General features: G+C 43.4%; 1 protein-coding gene across 2 annotated transcripts; it reads left to right on the forward strand.

Moving 5' to 3' along the window:
- The first annotated feature begins 209 nt into the window (after positions 1-209).
- Positions 210-20,063, forward strand: NRIP3 (nuclear receptor interacting protein 3). 2 transcript variants are annotated; one of them, XM_058663404.1, is made up of 8 exons: positions 210-332; positions 717-877; positions 14,703-14,882; positions 16,083-16,165; positions 18,086-18,225; positions 18,818-18,870; positions 18,978-19,072; positions 19,377-20,063. In XM_058663404.1, the coding sequence occupies exons 1-8, from the start codon at positions 287-289 to the stop codon at positions 19,390-19,392; spliced, it is 774 nt and encodes a 257-aa protein (XP_058519387.1). In that variant the 5' UTR covers positions 210-286; the 3' UTR covers positions 19,393-20,063. The 2 variants fall into 2 exon arrangements, with proteins under 2 accessions (XP_058519387.1, XP_012784852.1); XM_012929398.2 differs by lacking the exon at positions 210-332 and having other exon boundaries at positions 627-877.
- The last annotated feature ends 762 nt before the right edge of the window (positions 20,064-20,825 follow it).

The raw sequence follows: 20,825 nt of genomic DNA on the forward strand, positions 1-20,825 counted from the left end.
CGCACCGGCTCCTGCTGCAAGCAGTGGGTGCCAGGAGGAGGAGGGTCCCGGGAAGGTCTGGCTCAGGCCCGTCCAACACACGCTGCCCTCTCTCCAGTCACGTGGCCCGGTGGGTGGGGACCGAGCTCAAGTGGGAGACACCCGGAGCTCTGCCAACTTCGGAGCTGACCGCTGGCCGCTGGCATTCCTGGGCCCAGCCTGAGGGCGCCGGGGAGAGGGGTGGCCGGGAGGGTCGGTGGAGGCCGAGAGGACTCTGCGGGGACCCAACTGCAGCACGCGCTCGGGCATGGCCCAGCTGTCGGTGGTCCCCGGGTCAGCCACGGCGTGGACAGGTGAGTGGGGCGACCCCGGGATGGTGGTTAGTGCGAGAGACGCTGCTCGCACCCAGGGGTCCCAGAGTCCAACCCTCTTCAGGTGCCGCGGGGCACCTGCACGGGAAAGCGCGCCTGGGTCAAGTGGCCACCGAGGACACTTAGCCATCCATCCATGCCCTCCTCGCCCGAAGCCCACGCGGGACCCCCGACGCCTGGCGGGGGGGGCGGGACGCCGTGCTGGCTCCGCCCCCCAGCGCGCACTGGCTGCTCTCCGTGACGTCACGCTCGGCTATAAAGGGCGCGCGGCTGCGGGCAGCGCTGGAGGAGCGCGAGGCCGAGGGCTGTGAGGACCGCGGGCGCCCGCGCTGCCGGGCCGCGGCGCCTCAGCGATGTTTTACTCAGGGCTCCTGACCGAGGGCAGCCGCAAGGAGACCGACATGAGGGAGGCGGCGCCGCTGCGGCAGCAACGCCGGATGAAGCAGGCGGTGCAGTTCATCCACAAGGACTCGGCTGACCTGCTGCCGCTGGACGGCCTCAAAAAGCTGGGGTCGTCTAAGGACACGGTGAGCCCCCCGCGGCCGCGCCCGCCTCGACGTCCTCCCCGCACACCGTGCCGCCTCCCGGGTCAGAGCCTGGCGGCTTTCACCGAGTCAGCCTGGTCCACCGCTGTCTGCTGTCCCTCAGACGCTCGGTCGGGATTCCTCGTGGTCTTCCGAGCTGATCCTCACTCGCTCCCTCACTGCCTCTGCCCTTCCCGAACCAAGCTTAGACCTCATCCTACCCTCTTGCGCTGGGCTCCCCTATCCTGGCGTTTATTTTTGGTGCGAAGGAGGCAGCTCTCTTGACCCAGCCAGAGGTGACTCCTTAGGGACGTGTAAGAGCCCTAGGCAGGTGGACAAGGAGGTTTTCTTGGCACTCACCATATCCAGATGGTTGGTTGGTTTACGTCTCTGGTGCCCACCCACCCCCATGCAAAATCTCCCTCTTCAGTTTTGGTCTGTCTACTTTTGACCTTCCGTGTTAAGCAAGGGGAGAGCAAAGGACGAATATGTTGGTTTCCTGACTCCCAGACATCTCTTCTTCATCCTCTTCTGAGGAGAGAAGCTCTTCATCATCCCCTCTTTATCATCCTCTTCTGAGGAGGAGGAGCTCCAGCCCCACCCGCGAGGAGTAGGTAGAGGGAGGAAGCCTGGCTGTTCTGGCTCATTGACCAGCTAATATGTGTCCGTGCTTGGAGCTGGGGCAGGTGGAATCTTTGTTGTAGCAGAACAGTTCTGGACTTTAGATTGGGGAAGCAGAGGACTGGGGGCTCGACTGGGAAGATCCTACTGGCCTCTGCTGTGGAATGGAGAGGGGTGACCTAGGGCTACCAGGTTAAAGACCTGTATCCGACTCTCATCTCTCAGTCAGTAGTGCTGTAGACCCAAACTCAAGTTTAGCATTGTCTTTGTATCTGGAGTTTCCTTGTGGTCTAATTGTTTCCTTGAATTTCATGGTCGCTTTATTCATCTGGCCAGAATGTTGGAAACATTAATTAAATGTCTTCTACAGTTGAAATAAATGCACACTTTTTCTAGTGTTTTTGTTTTTATTTGGAGTTTTTGGAATGTTTGAATTTTGGATGTGGTTTTTGGCTCTGGTTCTCGGACACTGCCATTCCGTCCCCCAGAAGGCAGTTGCGAGCAAAGCATCTTCCTTTCTGATGGCGCCAGTGACACAGAAAGTGGTGTCAGGTTCCCCTCTCTGACACTACCTAAATATGTGCAGCAGATAACTACTCCACTTATCTTGGTTCTGATTTTTAAAAGTTACTTATTTCTGTATAAGCTGCAGTGTAGTAGTTCTGAATCATGCTAACCCACACTGATGAGTAATTGAAACGTATTCTTACAAGAGATAACTTTCTTTTCTTTCATGTGAAAGCAGTCTTGATTCACTAGGAAAAGTCAAATGAAGTGTGCTTTCCTCAGTCCAAAATAATCCTTAAGCCTGGGGTCTCAGGAACCAATGAAGAGGGAAGTATTAAGAAGCAAATTAAAATGTGGACTTTTTCATGCTGGAGTTAAGATATGGACATTCAGTTGTGCTGGGTTGTCCCGAAGTTCCCTAGCCCAAAGAATTACCTCTGAATCCTCCCGTGGAGGATTTCTCAGGCTGCTTTCTGCTAGGGAAAAATTCCATCTGCTGTTCTGCTCCCATCTGTCTCCGTGGAGCCACCAGGACCTGATAGCCTGGAACAGGCTTGAGCAAGGAAGCATCTCCAGGATGGAGGGTACTGCCATGAGTGAGACCCACGGCAGCTGATTGTGAAACCCTGACCCATGCTTCACACTTTCTGAACCTCGTTGTCATGGGGTTGGTTTCCGTCCCTCCCTGTTCTCACACCCTTAAGGTGCAAGTGGTTACACAGAAACCCAGACAGGCCAAGGTAGGGCTGGGAGAAATGCAAATGCTGGCAGAGTCACAATGACGTGGCATGCTTTAAGCTCTTTTGAGGCTGTTGGAGCCTCAGTACAATCTTGGAAATGACCTTGGGAGTGCATGCATACTACTTAACTTCATAAATCTGTCTGGTATGATGTAATAATGTTGACTCCGTTTTCTCTCACCAGAAGTAAAATTTAGAGGATGCAGAGTTGATTAAATAGCTCCTACCTTAAATAATAGAAGGAGGATTAGTCTCAATGGAGGGTTGGAAGAAAGAAGGGATGGAGAGAGGACAAATTAGATTAAAATAACCCTGGGGGCTGAGCCGCTGTGAAATCTTAGCTTGTTTTCCCTCATGCTAGTAACCTGTATGTGAATTGCACTGCTAAGTTTTCCGATTTGTCTACCTCACACGATCCCATTTCTGTAATGTTTTTTTGTGAAATGCCAGACTGTCAGTCCCTTTTAAATTGGCAGAGAGCACTGGTGGGCAATCAAAGGTGGTTATGTAAAGTGCTTTTGCCCCATGCCTGTGTGTGTAGAGCTGACTGCCACAAAGTCTGCTGCAGAAACCAATCTGATTTCTTATGTTTCTCACTTCGTTTATCCTTTTATCTGACAGTGTAAGAGTAAGAGTAAGAACTTTTTTATTATTTTTTAAAGCGTGATGAAGCTGGAGAAACATTCTTGGAGTTTTGCCTATTATAATTTATCTTGTTTTAGCTACCAAGGTCGTAAAAAATCTCATTGTACTAACTTTTGGTTTTTAAAAAGTCTTCTCATGTTGTCTTTGCTATATGAGGTTATTACTGACCTGTATGCCTTAGAACATACCCTTGATTGGGCAATAAAGCCTTTTTCTGTATTATGATTGAGTCTGCTTTAGCAAAACTGACTAGAATTAAAAATGAAAACCTGGCTGGAGGAAGAATGGAAGAACACAGTGAAACAAACTGCCCCTGAAAGACTTGGTCAGTTACTAACTCAATTAGAGCAGTCCAGTAGAGGTCCCCTGTAGATGTTCATAATGCCCAAGGTCTTGTGCTGGAGAGCTTCAAAACCCTAGAAGAGGATCACGAAATACCACCATATACCAGGTGAGGATTTCCAAAGCCACGATTGTGTCCCAGATATAGCAAACATTGTCTGAATCCTTACTGTATTCAAGACAGCCAGCCAAAAACTAGGTTCTAGGACCACAAAGATGAAATTATGAAATTTATCTAGGGAATGAACAGGCTAATAGGAAGGGCAGTACAGATTAATTATTACACAGATATTTATTGAGCTCCTACTATGTATCAGGCACTAATGTAAGCACCGGAGGTCTAATAGCAAACCATGCCTGCTATCATGCAATTTGTATTCTTGTGAGAAGGCAGAAAATAAAATAAGTAACTATATATCAAGTAATAATCAGTGCTGTAGAGAAAATAAACAAACATAAGGGAATGCAGTGGCCAAGGTGAGATGGAACCTTGCTCTTTTATAGAATGGTCTGGGAACGCTTCTCAAGAGATTACCTTTGAGGAGACACAGGAGGAAATGAGGGATCCAAAATATCCTGCAGTTAGAGTGCCCTGGGCAGAAGAAGCAAATGGAAAACCCTGAGGTGTCAGTGCACTTGACATGATTGAAGAGTAGCAAGAAGGCCAGTGTGACTACAGCAAAGAGACAGGGTCATTGGAGATAACATCTCAGAGACATACTGGGGAGCCAGGCTACTTAGAGATTCATATTACTTAATCAAGCATTTGGCTTTCAGTTTGAGATCCATGGGAAACTAGTGGAAGATTTTGAGCAGAGGGATGCTGTGACATGACTCATTTTAGAAAAATATTGTTCAAGCTTCTGGTGTGGATTAGACTTGTAAAGGGCATGAATAGAAACAGAGCTTAGGAGGCCACAGTACAGTAATCCAGGTGAGAGGATGGTGCCAGAGAGCAGTGTGATGGCTATAAAGGGCCGGGAAGAGATCAAGTTCCATATACCTTTTGAAGTCAAAGCTGATAAAGTTGATGGATTGAATGAAAAGTCTTAAAGACTTAAAGTAGTCAAGGAGGACCTCATGAGTTTTGGGTTTGCTATTGAAATAATAGAGTTGTCAGTTACTAGAATGGTTAAGTACACAAGCAGCAGGTTGGAGGGAGAAAAATGAAAGGAAATAAGAATCAGGAGGGGTCAGTGCCAAGCAATAGTAGTCTAATCCTTCTCCTATGGCACTGACATCCCCTAAGGGTGCTGGTTCACTTCTGATCTAGCTCCCTGCTCTTGGCCTGGGAAGGTGGTGTAGAAAGGCTCAAATGCTTGGGCCCCTGCACCCACATGGGAGACCTGGAGGAAGCTCCTGGCTCCTGGCTTCATATCCGTTCAACTCCAGTCATTGCAGCCATTTGGGGAGTAAACCAGCAATGGAAGATCTCTCTCAATCTCTCTGTAAATCTTTCAAATGAAAATAAATGACTCTTTAAAAGCAAAAATACCAAAAAAAAAAAAAAAAGAATAAGGAGTTTGATTTTTGAACAATGTAGGACTGGGCTGTTTATTGTTATTCAAAGATGGCATTTCGAAGAGGCATTTTCAGGAGTAGGTAAGTAACATCACCCAGCAGCCTGTCCTGGTTGCCAAGACTTTACTGTCAGGAAGTGCTAGAGGAATTCTGTGAAAGAAGGGATTGGCCTCCTCTGATGTGATGATGGGAATGGAGACCAATGTCTGAGTATGGCATTCTGACTCCCTGTGAGCCAGCCTAGCTTAAGACGGCATGTGGAGTAGGCTGCCTCAGAGTGCGCTCTTCAGAGTAAGAATTTTGTCTTCTAGCCCAGTTCTTCATCCATGTCGGATCCTTTCAAACAAAACTCCCGTCTCCACTGTAGAAAACTACCAACTCAGACCAATCCACATAGTAAGCAACAATCAGGAATAAAGCTATTTTCTTAAAAATAACATGTCTGTTGGGTCATATGGTAAAGGCAAAGAAACAACATAGAAGGCCTGGGGCAGTTTGGCAGCCTGCCTTAGCTAGATTCCCATATGTTTCTGACTGCAAAGCCAAGGACAGTCTGTGTCCCCATGGTGTAGAAGGGTCATGTGTCTATCCAGTTAGTACACTAAGACGAGGTACAGATCTCAGTGCCCTTTTAGGTACCCAGGGTTAGAAAGGGAGCCATGTTAGCAGGCTTGAATCTTGAATCAGGAAATCACGTTTATCTACAGACAGTATATGAGGCTAACATGGAGCAAGATGATTTCAGGTCCTTTTAGGGGAAAAAATGGTATCAAGCTTCAATTTGTTCTATGCCTGAGAATTTAAAATACATGTATACACATATACACTTATTCACAGTTGGATATTTACTGCATATCTGGCATGCTGTTAAATGCTTTGAATGGGGCATTTGTCTTAATTCTTACAAAAGCACTGTAAGTACTTACTAAGTCAACTCTGACTTTGAAGCATCAGTTTCTAACTGCTACTCTGAGTATGGCTTGTCAGATTCTTCCTAGAAAGAACCAGGCTTTGCAGACTGAACAGTCCCTGCCTCAACTGCTTAATTCTGCTCTTGTAAAACACACACACAGTCAGTGAGCAGGGTTGAGCATAGTCCAATAAAATTTTATAAAAACAAGTAACAGGCTGGATTTGGCAGTCAGGATGTATTTGCTGACTCCTGCACTTTGCAGTTCTAACTGGTTGTAGCTAGCTAGAGACCTTGGATACAAAGATACATTTATTATTTCCTTTGCTTACCAGTCCAGTCCATTTGTGAATCCATAAAAATCCATAGAAAGAATACCAGTCAGTTTCTCTTTGGGTTCACTGTGGCATGAGTTAACATGAGTGGCAAAGGAGTTCTTGTTCACTTGGTGTTCTGCAACTTCCTTCAGCATAGACTGTTTCCTGACACTTCCATTTTCTTTCCACTCTACAACCTGTTTAAAAGTGATGTTTAGGAAGCCTGGTGCAATGGCTTAATTGGCTAATCTTCCCTCTTCAAGCAACAGGATCTATATGCATCCCAGTTCATGTCCCAAAGCAGTGGAGGATGACCCAAAAGCCCTGAGATCCTGCACCCACCTGCAAGACCTGGAAAAGACTTTTGGCTCCTGGCTTCTCATTGGCTCAGCTCTAGTGATTATGGCCATTTGGGGAGTGGGTGTGGATGGAGGATATTTGTTTCTCCTTTTCTCTGTAAATCTGTGTTTCAAATAAAATTAAATAAATCTTAAAAAAAAAGAATTGATTTTTAGGGGCCAGCATTGTGGCATAGCAGTTAAAGTCACTGCCTGCTATCTAGCATACCATTATGGGCAACAATTCATGACCTAGCTCTTCCACTTCTAATCCAGTTCCCAGCTAATTGCCTGGAAAAAGCAGTGGAAGATAGTCTAAGTGTTTGGGCTACTGCCACCATGTGGAAGACCAGGATGAAGCAATGGATTTCAGCCTGGCCCAGTACTGGCTGGCTGTTAAGGCTATCTGGGGAGTGAACCAGCAAATAGAAGATCAGTCTCTCTTCTCTCTCTCCTCCCTCTCTCTAACACTGCTTCCTCCCTCGCTCCTTCTCTCTCTTCCTCTGTAACTCTGACTTTAAAAAATAAATAGCAGAGCAGTGTGATAGCATAGTAGGCCAGTTAATCCTCTGCCTGCAGTGCTTTCACCAGTTTGTGTTCAGTTTCTGTCCAGCTCCCTGCTTATGGGCTGGGAAGGCAGTAAAGGATGGCTCAAGTCCTTGGGCCTCTGCAACCCATGTGGAAGACCTGGAAGAAGATCCTGGCTCCTGGCTTTGGATCATCAGCTCAGCTCCAGCTCTTGTGGCCATTTGGTTAGTGAACCAGTAGATGGAAGACCTCTCTCTGTCATTTCTTCCCTCTCTATAAAATCTGCCTTTCCAATGAAAATAAATAAATCTTTGAAGAATAATAAATAAACCTTTAAGAAAAAAAGAAGAGATGTTGAATCAGCATGCGTGTCAGATTGAGAAGCACTAGCTAATTCCACCCAAAGCACAACACTGTCCACGGCACCTGTGTCCCTCAGACGCCTTTGATGGTGATGGAGAAAGTCTATTGGTTAGTATTTTGATGCCTCCATCAGTCACATTTCAGAAACAATAGTGAGCCAGAGACTACTTGAATTGTTGAGGTTTAACATAAAGCAGAATCCATGTTAGGAAGATTACCTGAGAAATATGTCCAAAAGGCCAGCGGAGTATCTGCAGTCCCTATCCTGATCATCAGTGCTTGGATATCATGAAAGGCATCAGGACAACCCTCAGAAAGCCAGTGCTTCAGTCTATGTAAGTAAAAACCACTGAAGCACATGTATGAAGCAAAAATCAAAGAATGGACAAAACTTTTAAGTGTGGCTATTGAAGGGATTCTTCAAGAAAGAGCTAGATCATATTGATCAGGAAAGGCTCTCTGAAGAATCTGAATAAAGGATGGAGATTTATTCATGCACCAAGAGCTGGGGATAGAGCATGATCTAGACAGTTGAGAGTCCTGCCTTTCTGGAGTGTGTGTATGTGTAGAGAGGGTGGGGGGAGAGAGAGAGAAAATAGTAAACAAGTAAGCAAGCAGAATAATTCTGGGTGTGTGATTGTGATGAATGAAATAGTGGGTTCTGTTAGTATGTAAAGAGATAGTCACACCTGGTACCACAACAGAGGATGGAGTACAGAACAAATCAATCAACTGCCTGAGTCATGTGTTGGCAGTGAAAATATGGGCAAATGGAGACTCTAAGTTGGACTATGTTTGTCAACTAGTGGGTCCTGGAGAGATTTCATCGTGCTTGGAATGGTGAGATTGGCAGCAATTCAGAACAATTGAATTATCAAAACCACAACATGCCCCACATTGGAGACCTTGGGATGATTGGGAGGCTGGGTGGGGCTTCTCCCTTTATCTCCCTCCTTCCCCCAGATACGGGAAGGAAAAAGAGAATGTGGAAACAATGATGTTATCCACTTTCCTGTAGCCCTTGACCCTCTGTGCCCTAATCTACTATATGAAGATCGTCAAAATAAAATTATGAGAATTTTTAAAAATAAAGAAAAAACAAAAAAATTATAAATAAACTATGTAGTAGCATATTAAAAAAAGAGAGAGAGAGATGGTCACTCTCTGGCCAGTGTAGGAGTCTCTGAGAAAATGACCCTTGAGTTGAGACCAGGAGGATAAGAATGGGCTGTTTGAAGTGTTAGGGTAAGAACATTTGAGGTAGAGGGAACAGCAGGTACAAGGGCACTGGAGTGGGAGAGGGCTCTGGAGCAAAGAGATGAGTGTGAATGGAGCTGAATGACTAAAGGGAGCAGTGTGTAGGTGGGAGCTGGAGAGAAGCCACGGCCAAATGATGCAGTCATGTAGATTTCAGTAAGTTTGAATTTTGCTCGAGGAATAATGCAAAGTCATTGAAAAGTTTCCAGTAAGGAGGTATATTATCTGATTTAGGTTTTATAAATTGTAGTTGCTGTGCAGTGAATAAATTGGAGAGTAGCTAAAAAAAAAGCAAAAAAAATTTTTTAAGGGGGAGGGAGCAGTACAATAACCTAGCAGCCAAAGTCCTCGCCTTGCATATACCAGGATCCCCTATGGACGCCAGTTCTAATGTTGGTGGTCCTGCTTCGTACCCAGCTCCCTGCTTGTGGCCTAGGAACAGAAGAAATGAGGACGGCCCAAATCCTTGCGACCTTGCACCAACATAGGAGACCCAGAGGAGGCTCCAGGCTCCTGGTTTCAGATCAGCACAGCTCCGGTCATTGCGGCCGCTTGGGGAATGAATCAATGGACAAAAGATCTTACTCTCTGTCTTCTCTCCTTTATGTATATCTGACTTTCCAATAAAAATAAATAAATTTTTTTTTAAAAAGGCCGAAAAAGATAGGAAGCTTAGTACCCATAAATTATGGTGGCTTGGATTGGATTGGAGTTAGTAAAAGCAGGAAGTAGATTAATTAGATACTTTGGAAGAAGCAACAACACATAGTGCCTTAGATAACAGGTTAGGAAAAGAAAATCGATGTGTGTTGATGGTGCCATTTATCAAGGTTGGTGGAAAGGATGTAACCTAGAGTGCTAAAAGTGAACAAATCTTTGGAGCTCAAATTGCATTTATTACTTGTAAGTGAGGCTTAGAGAAAAGTAACGCTTAGAGAGATTAATAATTTGCCCAAGGTAATGTATAGCAATTGGCAATTTGTTAAAGTAGGAAATCTTCATGGCAAAATTAGAAAGATGAACTTGGAAAGTACAATGAGTGGTAGTGGAAGCTTTTGAGTGCTAAGTCAGCTGTTATATACAGCTGGCAAGAGAACCACTGTAGGGAAAGGAGAATATGAAAGTAATGTTTTAGGATTTAATTTAGTGGTAACAGTAGAAACAAAGGAGGAAATAATGATAGGTGAAGGAGGCAAAATTTCACTCCCTGAAATAAGGAATAAAATACAATTTGGGGGGGCTGGCGCCGTGGCCTAGCGGCTAAAGTCCTCGCCTTGAACGCCCCGGGATCCCATATGGGCACTGGTTCTAATCCCGGCAGCTCCACTTCCCATCCAGCTCCCTGCTTGTGGCCTGGGAAAGCAATCGAGGACGGCCCAATACATTGGGACCCTGCACCCGCGTGGGAGACCTGGAAGAGGTTCCTGGTTCCCGGCTTCGGATTGGCGCACATCGGCCATTGCGGTCACTTGGGGAGTGAATCATCGGACAGAAGATCTTCCTCTCTGTCTGTCCTCCTCTCTGTATATCTGACTTTGTAATAAAATAAATAAATCTTTAAAAAAAAATACAGTTTGGGAAAGATCAGCAGGACAGTTTAAGTCTGAGGTGCCTATGAAGTGTCGAGGTAAAGCAGTTCAAAGAGACAGCAGATATATGGGTCTAAAACTCAAGAGTGTCGTCTAAGCCGAAGAGTCATTATAAGGGTAGTAATTTGTGTACTAAGAGCAGATAAAATTGACATAAGAGGCTATGAGGAGTGAGAAAAGGATGAAAGATAGAAAAATTAGAACCACTAACATGTAAGAAATGGCCAAAGGTAAAGGAAACCTTGGAAACTAACACAGAATAAAGAGAACAATAGTTTTAGAGGCCGTGGAGGAGAGTTTAAGGAAAAATGCAGTGTTGAGTTCATTTCAGCCTTGTTCTTAATGGCGAGGCACATTGGCAGTTAAATAGGTAAATCAAGGTCTGTTAGTATCATAAACTTAAATGTTCTGCAGAGGATATGCTATTTTAAAATGCAGAATGGAAGACAGACATAAGGAAGTTAGTGCAGAGCTGGTTATAGGGTAAGCCTGACATTATACCTGCTGTCTTCTTTTCTGCATGATTTAGCCAATTAGCAGTGTCTTCCAGCTCATGCAAAAGCTAAGTAAATCATGAAAATACACATATTGGCTAAATCATAATTCACTTCCAGCCCTTTTTTATATGCCTCTATAGAGTTTCCAGCTTTCTGGAAAGCAAAATGGTGGAAAGCACTTAACTTTCTTTAGTTATGGTTAGTTATGACTTTTCTGCCTACCGTTCAGGTTCCAGAATTTTGTCAGCATCTACCATTTTCCTTATATCCTTTCCTGTTTTCTTTGTTCTCCAGAGTTTAGACATTTTTACTCTTTTACTATCATTTTAATAAGAATTTAAATTGGGAACAGAAGAAATGTCACTTAAAATTTGTATGTATATTAAAAAAATGGCTTAAGGAAAACACAAGTGAGGGTCACGTGAGTTTGCTGGCTGTATATTTTCTGTTCCTCAGATATACTATGAATATTTCTTAGTTATGAAAAAAAGAATCATGTGTACTGACATTGAAAAACAAGTTTCACTCATTAAATAGAATCAAAGTTTCAGAGCAATATTATAATTTGATTCTATTTTATATGTGTTTTAAAGGTATTGTTAATTTTAGAAGACCATGATTAGGCAACCAGCATCCTGCATGGATGCCAGTTTGTGAACTGACTGCTGCACTTACATGGGAAAAACAATGGAAGATGGCCCAAATGTTTGGATCTCTGCCACTCATGGGAGAGACCAAGATGAGATCCCTGGCTTTGACTTGGCCCAGTCCTGACCATTGTAGCCAGCTAGGGAGCAAACTAGCAAATTAAAGGTCTGTCTCTCTCCCTCTCTTTCTGATTCTTGGTGTGTGTGTGTGTGTCCTTTCTCTAGAGCTAACTTTCAAATAAGTAATGAATCTTTAAAAATAAAAAAGGGGGGCCCGGCGCAGTGGCCTGGCGCCGTGGCCTTGCAGCTAAAGTCCTCACCTTGAATGTACCAGGATCCCATATGGGCGTCGGTTCTAATCCTGGCAGCTCCACTTCCCATCCAGCTCCATGCTTGTGGCCTGGGAAAGCAGTCGAGGATGTCTCAAAGCCTTGAGACCCTGCACCTGCGTAGGAGATCCAGAAGAGGTTCCTGGTTCCCGGCTTCAGATCGGCATAGCATCGGCCGTTGTGGTCACTTGGGGAGTGAATCAACAGACAGAAGATCTTCCTCTCTGTCTCTCCTCCTCTCTGTATATCTGAATTTCCAATAAAAAATAAAATAAATCTGTAAAAAAAATAAAATAAAAAATTCAAATAAAAAAGCAATAGTTAAAAGGGCCAAATGCACTAGAAAGGTGAAATTAAGACTGTAAAGTATCAAGAAAAATTTAAAAACTGTAAAGTGTCTGCAGGGTTTGAAAATTAGGAATGATCACAGTGTTGTGAGATGAAAAATGATCTAATGAAGGAAATATAGGATACAAGAAAATGGACATAATGGTTTAATTTTTTAAGAGAGCATTCCAGGCAAGGATATCATTAAAGGAGGAAGTAGAATTGAGGCAAGATCTGAGGTTTGGGAACCAAAGGGATGGAGGATTTTTTCCTAGTAGCTAGGAACTTCGAATATATTTCATTGCCTATGGAGGAATGATCTAGGAGAAAGGGAAGAAAATACAGAAGAGGGATGACTTCAAGAAGAATGATTTCAGAGCGTTTCTTGTCTTTTTCATCTCTTCAGTGAAGATTAGACTCCTCTGCAAAACTAAGAGGAAACCAGGAAGATCAATGAAGAATGGGGGCTTTAGGTAAGAGGGCTTTGACTAGATGGGCTTTGAAGTTTTTTCCAGTCTTCAGCTCTACAAGTCCAATTTATTTGGGCTGGTCCTACTAAGAATAGACCTCACAGAAACTAAAGCCCTGCTTTAATGTGGCTTGAGCTGGGAATCCGGGCTTATTAGTGAAAGAGATTAGAATGAAGAATTTCTGTTTCTTGAGAGAAGCAAAGCATTCTTCCAGAGTTGCATTACAAAATCTGGTAGAATCAGCACTTCCGCTAGTCCCTTATCAAGCTAGAAACTCTCATTTCCTTTTAAGTGCACTTCCTTTTTTTCCAAAGACAATAATTTAGAACCTGCCTTGCCAAGAACCAGTATATTTTGGGAATCCATTTCTTCACCTCACCAAGGTCACAGTGAGTCATGCTGTGAGTTCATTGCTCCTTAGAAATCTGTGGGATGGAGGATAATGAGCATCTTTAGTGCCATCCCCTGCCCCAGGAGGATTCTAAGCTCAAAGCTTCTAAGAGTGACACCCTCCCCACCAGAGCCAGAATACCATCTGGTAGAAACTTTGGACTAAGCTCTATCCTTTGGGAAATTTTGGATGTTACCATAAACAGGGCATAAAAATTTCTCAAGTGAAATGGTTTCTTTTACGATATCTTTTGCTTTCAGGAGGCTGTTTTGAATAAAAACAGTAGAATATGACTGTCTTTCCCAGGGACCCCCTATCAAAGGACAGATTTGAGCTTACACTTCTCACACATATATTTTTTGTAAAGTTTTTTTTTTAAATGAAAGGCAGATTCACAGAAAGAAGGAGAGACAGAAAGATATTCCCTCCATTGGTTTACTTCCCAAGTGGCCGCAATGGCCAATGCTGAGCTGATCTGAAGCCAGGAGCCTGGAGCTTCTTTTGGTTCTCCCACACAGGTCTAGGGTCCCAAGCTTTGGGCCATTCTTACTGCTTTTCCAGGCTACAGGCAGGGAACTGGATGGGAAGTGGGGCTACCAGGACATGAACTAGCACCAATATGGGGTACAGGTGCATGCAAAGCAAGGACTTCAGCCACTAGGCTACCATGCCAGCCGACTTTTCACACATACTAAAGGTTAATTAAGTCTCCTGTTTCTTAGTTGGTGTCAGCCTCTCTTCTGCACACCCACTTTTTTGTCCATTGAAGGAATGACAAGATGGGGCAAGAGTTTGTGACTGAAGGATGTCAGTGAGATGATTCCTGTGGGTTCTGCCAGATTCTATAGTGTATCTGCTGGTGATGTTACTTAGAAGGTGTGAATTCTGTCTTCTCACCTCACCTACCCCTCATATGTCTTAGCCCATGGGAGGGCCAGGGCATGAAAGCATCAGCAGGCTAGGTTGAAAAACTAAATTGTAAGATAGTGAGACTTGAAACAAAAGTGGATAGGGACTCTGACTTCCAGGGCAAGTGGATTTCTCCAATCAGGGAGAAATAAGCTGTCTTTTTTATAAGACGCTGACTTACAGCCACATGTGAAGATACAGTGATCACCTCTTCCAAACTAAAGCCACTTTCCCCTGAAATCCTCTTGTAAGGAGAGAAAAGGCACTAGGCTGATGTTAGTCGAAATCACAGAGATTCCACAGTTCTCCAGAGCCGGAGGATATTCACTGGCCCTGTCCACATTTCTCAGTGTCCTGCCTTGTTCTTCCATTCATTCAGAGTGGCCTACTGCAGACTGGTTTATAGTAAGTAGTTCACTCTGATGATACCAATGAAGTCTCCCTTTACAGTAATAATAAATAAATAAAGATAAAGCTCAGTTATTTGAGTCTCCTTCATTAGTTCTGTGGCACCTGGGGAACAGTTGGAGAAAGGGGAAATGACCTGTCGCTGAGAAACTTCTGCTTTGTGTTCCCCAAGCAACCTCACAACATTCTGCAGAGGCGCCTCATGGAGACCAATCTGTCTAAGCTCCGAAGCAGTCGTATCCCTTGGGCCTCCAAGACCAACAAGTTCAGTCAAGCTAAGGCCGAGGAGCTCAAGAAGGCTCAGGGGCTAAAGAAATCTGAGGACGATGACATGATTTTGGTCTCTTGCCAGGTAAGGTTAATATTTTCGGAAAAGTAGGATTTATAGCCTTTGATGATTCCAGTCATGGAGTCCTATCCTCCAAGCTTTATGGAGTACAGATCTGATCATGAATTCCTAAACAAGCTTTAAGGTGTACGCATTGTTGTGTATGATGTGCATCTTCATGGAAGACCAAAGCTTTCAACTAATTTTCAAAAGGTTATTGATTAAAAATATCCAAAGATTATGAGCTACTTTATATATGTAGAATGAAATACCCAAAGTCCTTTGGGATCTTCTATCAGTCCTGGACCCAACAGAAAGGTCCAATGAAAGGCAGATTGAGCAGTTTTTTTTTTAAACATTTATTTTTATTGTATTTCCTTTTTTTGTTTTTAAACTAATTACATTGCATTATGTGATACATTTTTTTATGCACTGGGATTCCCCCCGCCCCTCCCAAAACCCTCCCCCCACGATGGATTGTTCCACCTTGTTGCATTTCCATAGTTCAAATTCAGTTGACATTCTTTCATTGGAGGTATTTACCAAGCACAAAGTCCAGCATCTTATTGTCCTGGTAAGTTCAATAGTTTCTTGGTGAGACCATCTCTGGTCTGAAGGTAGAGCTGGCAGAGTATCATCCCAATCAATTAAAAGTCCCAACATAATATTTCCAACCATTTACAACATTATGGCATTAATTGACATGGTATTGATTAACCAATATGTTAATAGGAAAATGCAGGTTCTCAACTACAACCTGTGACTTCTTCATAGACATTTCAATTTTGGTTTACATTCAGCCGTATTCTATACACCTTAAAATGGCTTAGATTGCTATTCAGCTGTCTCATGCCTATTTTAATTTTAGTCTTTAGCAGTTTATAGCATTAAAGCATGATTTCGCTGAACCTGGCTGTTTCTCAGGTGGTCTAACTCTATAATTCTAACAGGATATATGTCAACAGTTTAGGTGAGCATGTTTAGGAGGGGTGTGCAGAGAAATCTTCCATACCCCAGTGAGGAGTAACTAATCTTTGTGTCCCACCCAGTGAGGTAAAAGTGCATCCCCGCTGACCGTTTGTAAAGAAAGGATAATATTCACCCATAATTGGGGATAATGTGTTCCCGGCCTGCCTTTCATATGACATCTGCTGCCTATCCTCTGCATCTCTTTTCCCTTTTGCTTTTCTGGCTCCTGCTGAACAGTACATTTCCTCCTCACAGTGTGCTGGAAAGGATGTGAAAGCCTTGGTGGACACAGGCTGTCAATATAATCTCATCTCCTCAGCCTGCGTGGACAGATTGGGGTAAGTAACCACTTGTGCTGCATGGAAGTCAGATGTGATTGCACTTTTTGCTTGAATCTATGTTGAGGTTAGAAACATTCTCAAAGGGTCTCTACAGAGGCTCTAAGAAAGCTTGGAGGGCTCAGACTGCAAACAGAAACTGAGGCTTTTGAAGAGCAGAGTGGTGGATTGTCAGCTGGGAGAAACCAATGATCTAGGGAAACCTTGGACACACCTTTAACTCTACCTGTTAGGTTCTGAGGAAAGCCTTGTGGGTACTGGAATGAGAGTGTGTGGTTCATTATGTGTCCTGTCCTGTTCCATCAAGTAGCAAACTAGAAGGAGCTGTCCTGTTAGCGGACCCCATATGAATAAAAACAGAAATGTAGTTGGCCTTAGCTTGCTCAGGCTCTTTCTGGGGGGTCATACTTCCCATCCTCAAAAAGGACTGCTGTTGCTCCTGGGCCCGGTACATTCTGGAGGTAATTAATAATTTGTTTCTTAGTACCTTTCTTCTCTATGAAGAACATATAGAATCAGATCCTACTGTTGCCCCTGCTAGGGACAGAGTGTGAAGCAGACATCTGGTATAGGGCTCAGTTGTCCATAGCAATTGGAATTGGGTTCTCATTTTGTCAGAGAAAGCCATTTTCTGTCCTACCTCCTTTTAACTCAACCTCTACTTTTCTTTCTTTCTTTATCTCTATTATTTCCTCCAAAGTACCAAATGAGCCCTGAGGTCTATCGTACAGTCAATGGAATCACCACAATATCATTTTCCTTATCTCTAACCCTAAGTACAACAATCAATTTCCCAACCCAAAACATTATAATGAAGCCATTACTAACATAGATTTAGTGGCTCTGTTCAAGGTATCTGTACTGTTAGGAAGAGCTTACACAGCGCTTTATTTCTTTAGCTGGTGACCCTTGCCATGTGATCTGTTCCTTGTTATGTCTGCCCTGTCCTCATCCCTCATCATCATTGTGACTCTTTGGCCCTATGCATGCTTTATATTGCTCTTTTGCAGAGAGCCTAGATCTTAAGAGTTCTTGTGGGAAAAATCCTGAGCTGCTTGGTGTGTTGAAGAGATGAGATATAGTGCAGCATGATGGTTCCAGAAAGACTAATAATGTCCTGGTAGCTAATTAGGCAGCTGGCTGTCATGATTCCAGAGGAATTAATAACTGTCTGTAAAACTACAATTATCTTTTTCCTTTTGGATAGGCAATAACACAAAAAAAGAAAGAAAGAAAAAGGAGGGAAATAAAAGTGTTGGCACAGAAAGTCTGTAATTAAGTATTTATCCACCAACCCGTAATAGCTCACTGCTAGCTATTCCAATCAGCTTTACATAACTGTGGAAAGCCCTGATGTTGTGCCTTTCCTTCCTCCTCTGCATAAAGTAATAAGGACTTTCTCTGTGATACTCTTTGCTGTTACCAGTTACAATACTCTGAGCAAAAAGTGTTTAACCTTAAGCCTAAGAGAAACTGATGAGGATAAATTAAAACTGAAAGGACAAAGAGAAAATTAGATATTCAGCAAAGAGTCTTCTAAACTTAGGATTAACCTGCCCTCTCTGATTTCTGTTACCCACAGATGGGTAAAAGGACATATTAGCTAGACTGTCTCACGCATAGGTAGGGATATTAAGATGCAGAATAGGATTTTCTAAATGTGTCATTTTCCCTCCTTCACTAATACAGAGATAGTGGTGTACATCTTTTGTGAACAGGAAAGGAAACTAGTCTTTTTATGTCCTTAATGCTGTTTTTAGGATAAAGTACAGAAATATGTAGGCTACATTGCCCTTTTCTGGTAAATCATCACCAAAAAAATCCCAGGAGAATTATAACTGTAGTTCAAAAGGTAGGCAGTGCCAGTTTCTATCAGCAATCCCTGGCAATGCGATGGTGGTATCTTCCTCTCTGGTGCAGACTCAAGGAACATGTCCGATCTCACAAGCATGAAGGAGAAAAGCTTTCTCTTCCCCGGCATCTCAAAGTAGTGGGCCACATTGAGCACCTGGTAATCACACTAGGCTCCCTCCGCCTTGACTGCCCAGCAGCTGTGGTTGGTGAGTAGAATTGGAGAATGTTTCTATGAACCTTTATATAAACCTTCTCTCTAGTCCCACAAAACCTTCCTGCAATCTCACACCTATTGACTTCTTCAAAATCCATGGCCCACATGTTCCTGCATTATAGAACTTGTTCCATTTTGCCCTCCAGCGTATTAGATGGACCTTGACATATGTTCACGACATGCTGACAATCACTCAGAAAAAGAATGATGGAACTCAGATTTTAATAAAGTCAAGGAACAAGAAAATATTTTTGTGGACAGGTGAAAATGTGTCCTGAGAGCTTTCTGTGCTAGCTGGTAACAGAGGGCAAGATATTCCTTTCTTGCCATGAATACCATGACAATTTCCCACCACCTCCTACACCTCCTTTATACTTTCTATTCTAAGTTCTTGATTTTAGTATTAAAAATCTGAGTTTAATCTTGACTTTATCAATTTGAACTTGGAAAATTACTCAACAGATTTTTATTGGGTTGGCTGGTTGGCTGAATGGATGGATGAAATCATCCCAACAATGATATGGCTCCCTTCTGAACCAGTTTGGAAATGGCTAAATCTTAGTTTTGTTTTTTGTTTTTATTAGAGGACAATGAAAAAAACCTGTCCCTTGGGCTCCAAACTCTCCGATCGCTGAAGGTAGGATTGATTGCATCTTCGCGGTGGTACTCTGTAGTGGGGATTATCTTTTATGGGGGAGCTATAGTGGGGTCACTGATAGAGGATCAGTGATTCTTTGTTTTCAGTGCATCATAAACTTGGATAATCATCGGCTGATCATGGGGAAGACAGACAAAGAAGAAATCCCTTTTGTGGAGACAGTTACTTTGAATGAAGACAAGTAAGTACCCAGATGAGTCAGGTCATGTCCAATACATTGTCTCAAGCTAGAAGGTTCCCAGATATGGAATGGGATTGTATCCTGCTTTTGACATTTAATCAGACCACAAGTCTACCTCTGCTCATCCCCATAATTCACTATCGTGCATAATTCTGTAGCCCACATATCAGAGTGAATAGCAACTATACCACCCAGAATGGTGGGGGAAATGAGTACCTTTTAAACCAAAGCTTTTTTTTTCTTGCCCTCACTCTTTTTTGAATTTGTTAACTTCTTTTTTTCTGATATTTCTTTCTCATTTCAGCACTTCAGAGGCATAACTGCAGCCTGTAGTGTGTCTACGTTTGTGCATATGTACCAGGTTGACTGAGAAAACTGGGTTCGAACCAAATGCAGTAGCAACTTGCTGTGGACCAAGTTCCTCCCTCAAATAGAAGCGCCAGGGGTTCCTTTCCACCCAGACCTCTCTAGTCTATAGTCTGTGCTTAGAGAACTTGTCTGGTTAAAGCCATTATTTTCTACTCCTTGGATCACTTAATTTATTAGAACTATAGACCTTTTTTTTTGACACTGCCAGGTCTTACTTGTGGCCTATTTCTTGCTTCTTTCGGGAGTTCGCTTTTATTAGTCAAATATAGGACTTACCTGTTTCTATTTCACTGTAGATACACCTGGTTCTTTTCCTGTAGTTAAATTGTATAATAAACAGGAACCTGACCTTTACCTCCTTTCAGCTATTTGAAAGAGGTACTTGATATCTGTGTCTTGGCATTTAAATATCTTTGCATTATTCTGCTGATTGCTCCAGTATGAATGAATCTGAAAGAGCCCAGAGTGGTCAACCAGCCCAGCTCTTCCATTTAAAGGCCCATAAAAGCAAACTAATTGTCCAAGCTTATATGTTGCATCTGTGGCAGAGAGACCTAGAACTCAGACCTGACTTCCAAGTCAAGGTTCCTATGTTGCATCATATCTCCAAGCTGAAACTATGATGAAATGCAGGGCTTTGCAGGGAGATGCTAGGAAGATAGCATCCCTCCTGCTGGCCCTCCCTCCTGTGTGCCAAGCCCATGAAGAATTCACTACCCCAAATATCAAACCCCTTTGCTTGATACCTAAAATATGAGGGTATGAAAACAAATGAGATGATCTCCTAGAGGAGAGGGGCCAGAAGGAACCACAGAGGGAGGAGCTTCAATCCCTCTCTGAGAAGGAATTGGAAAACTCAGTAATAATCTGTGTACTGTTGTGATTGCCCCAAAGGTCCAGGCCATGTCTCTGCCTTGCCTTTTATTTGTTTATTGTTTTAAAGATTTATTTATATTTTTTGGAAAGGCAGACCTGATTTATGGAGAGAAGGAAAAACAGAGAGAAGGATCCTCCATCTGCTGGTTCATTCCCAAAATGGCTATAATGGCCAGAGCCAGTCCAAAACCAGGAGCTTCTTCCAGGTCTCCCATGTGGGTGCAGGGTCCCAAGGCTTTGGGCCATCCTCTGCTGCTTTCCCAGGGCACAGGCATGGATCTGGATGGGAAGTGGAGCAGCTGGAATACGAACCAATGCCCGTATGGGATCCTGGTGCTTGCAAGGTAAGGCTATAGCCATTGAGCCATCGAGCCAGGCCCTTGATGTTTACTTGTCTTTTAAGGATTCATCTAGCTGGGACTAGAAGTGGGAAAAGAGATGAAAAGCTCAGATTAGGTCCAGACCAGAAGAAAGTACCAAATAGGATGAATGAATGGGAAAGCTCACC

This window comes from Ochotona princeps, chromosome 4 (genome assembly GCF_030435755.1).
Source record: "Ochotona princeps isolate mOchPri1 chromosome 4, mOchPri1.hap1, whole genome shotgun sequence".
NCBI classification, from domain to species: Eukaryota; Metazoa; Chordata; class Mammalia; order Lagomorpha; family Ochotonidae; genus Ochotona; species Ochotona princeps.

Excerpts from the sequence above, each read along its gene's own strand:
- NRIP3 (XM_058663404.1), top strand. The coding sequence starts at position 287 with ATGGCCCAGCTGTCGGTGGTCCCCGGGTCAGCCACGGCGTGGACAG. Across the intron at positions 16,166-18,085 it reads GCCTGCGTGGACAGATTGGG|ACTCAAGGAACATGTCCGAT; the intron begins GTAAGTAACCAC and ends TCTCTGGTGCAG. Across the intron at positions 18,226-18,817 it reads CTGCCCAGCAGCTGTGGTTG|AGGACAATGAAAAAAACCTG; the intron begins GTGAGTAGAATT and ends TGTTTTTATTAG.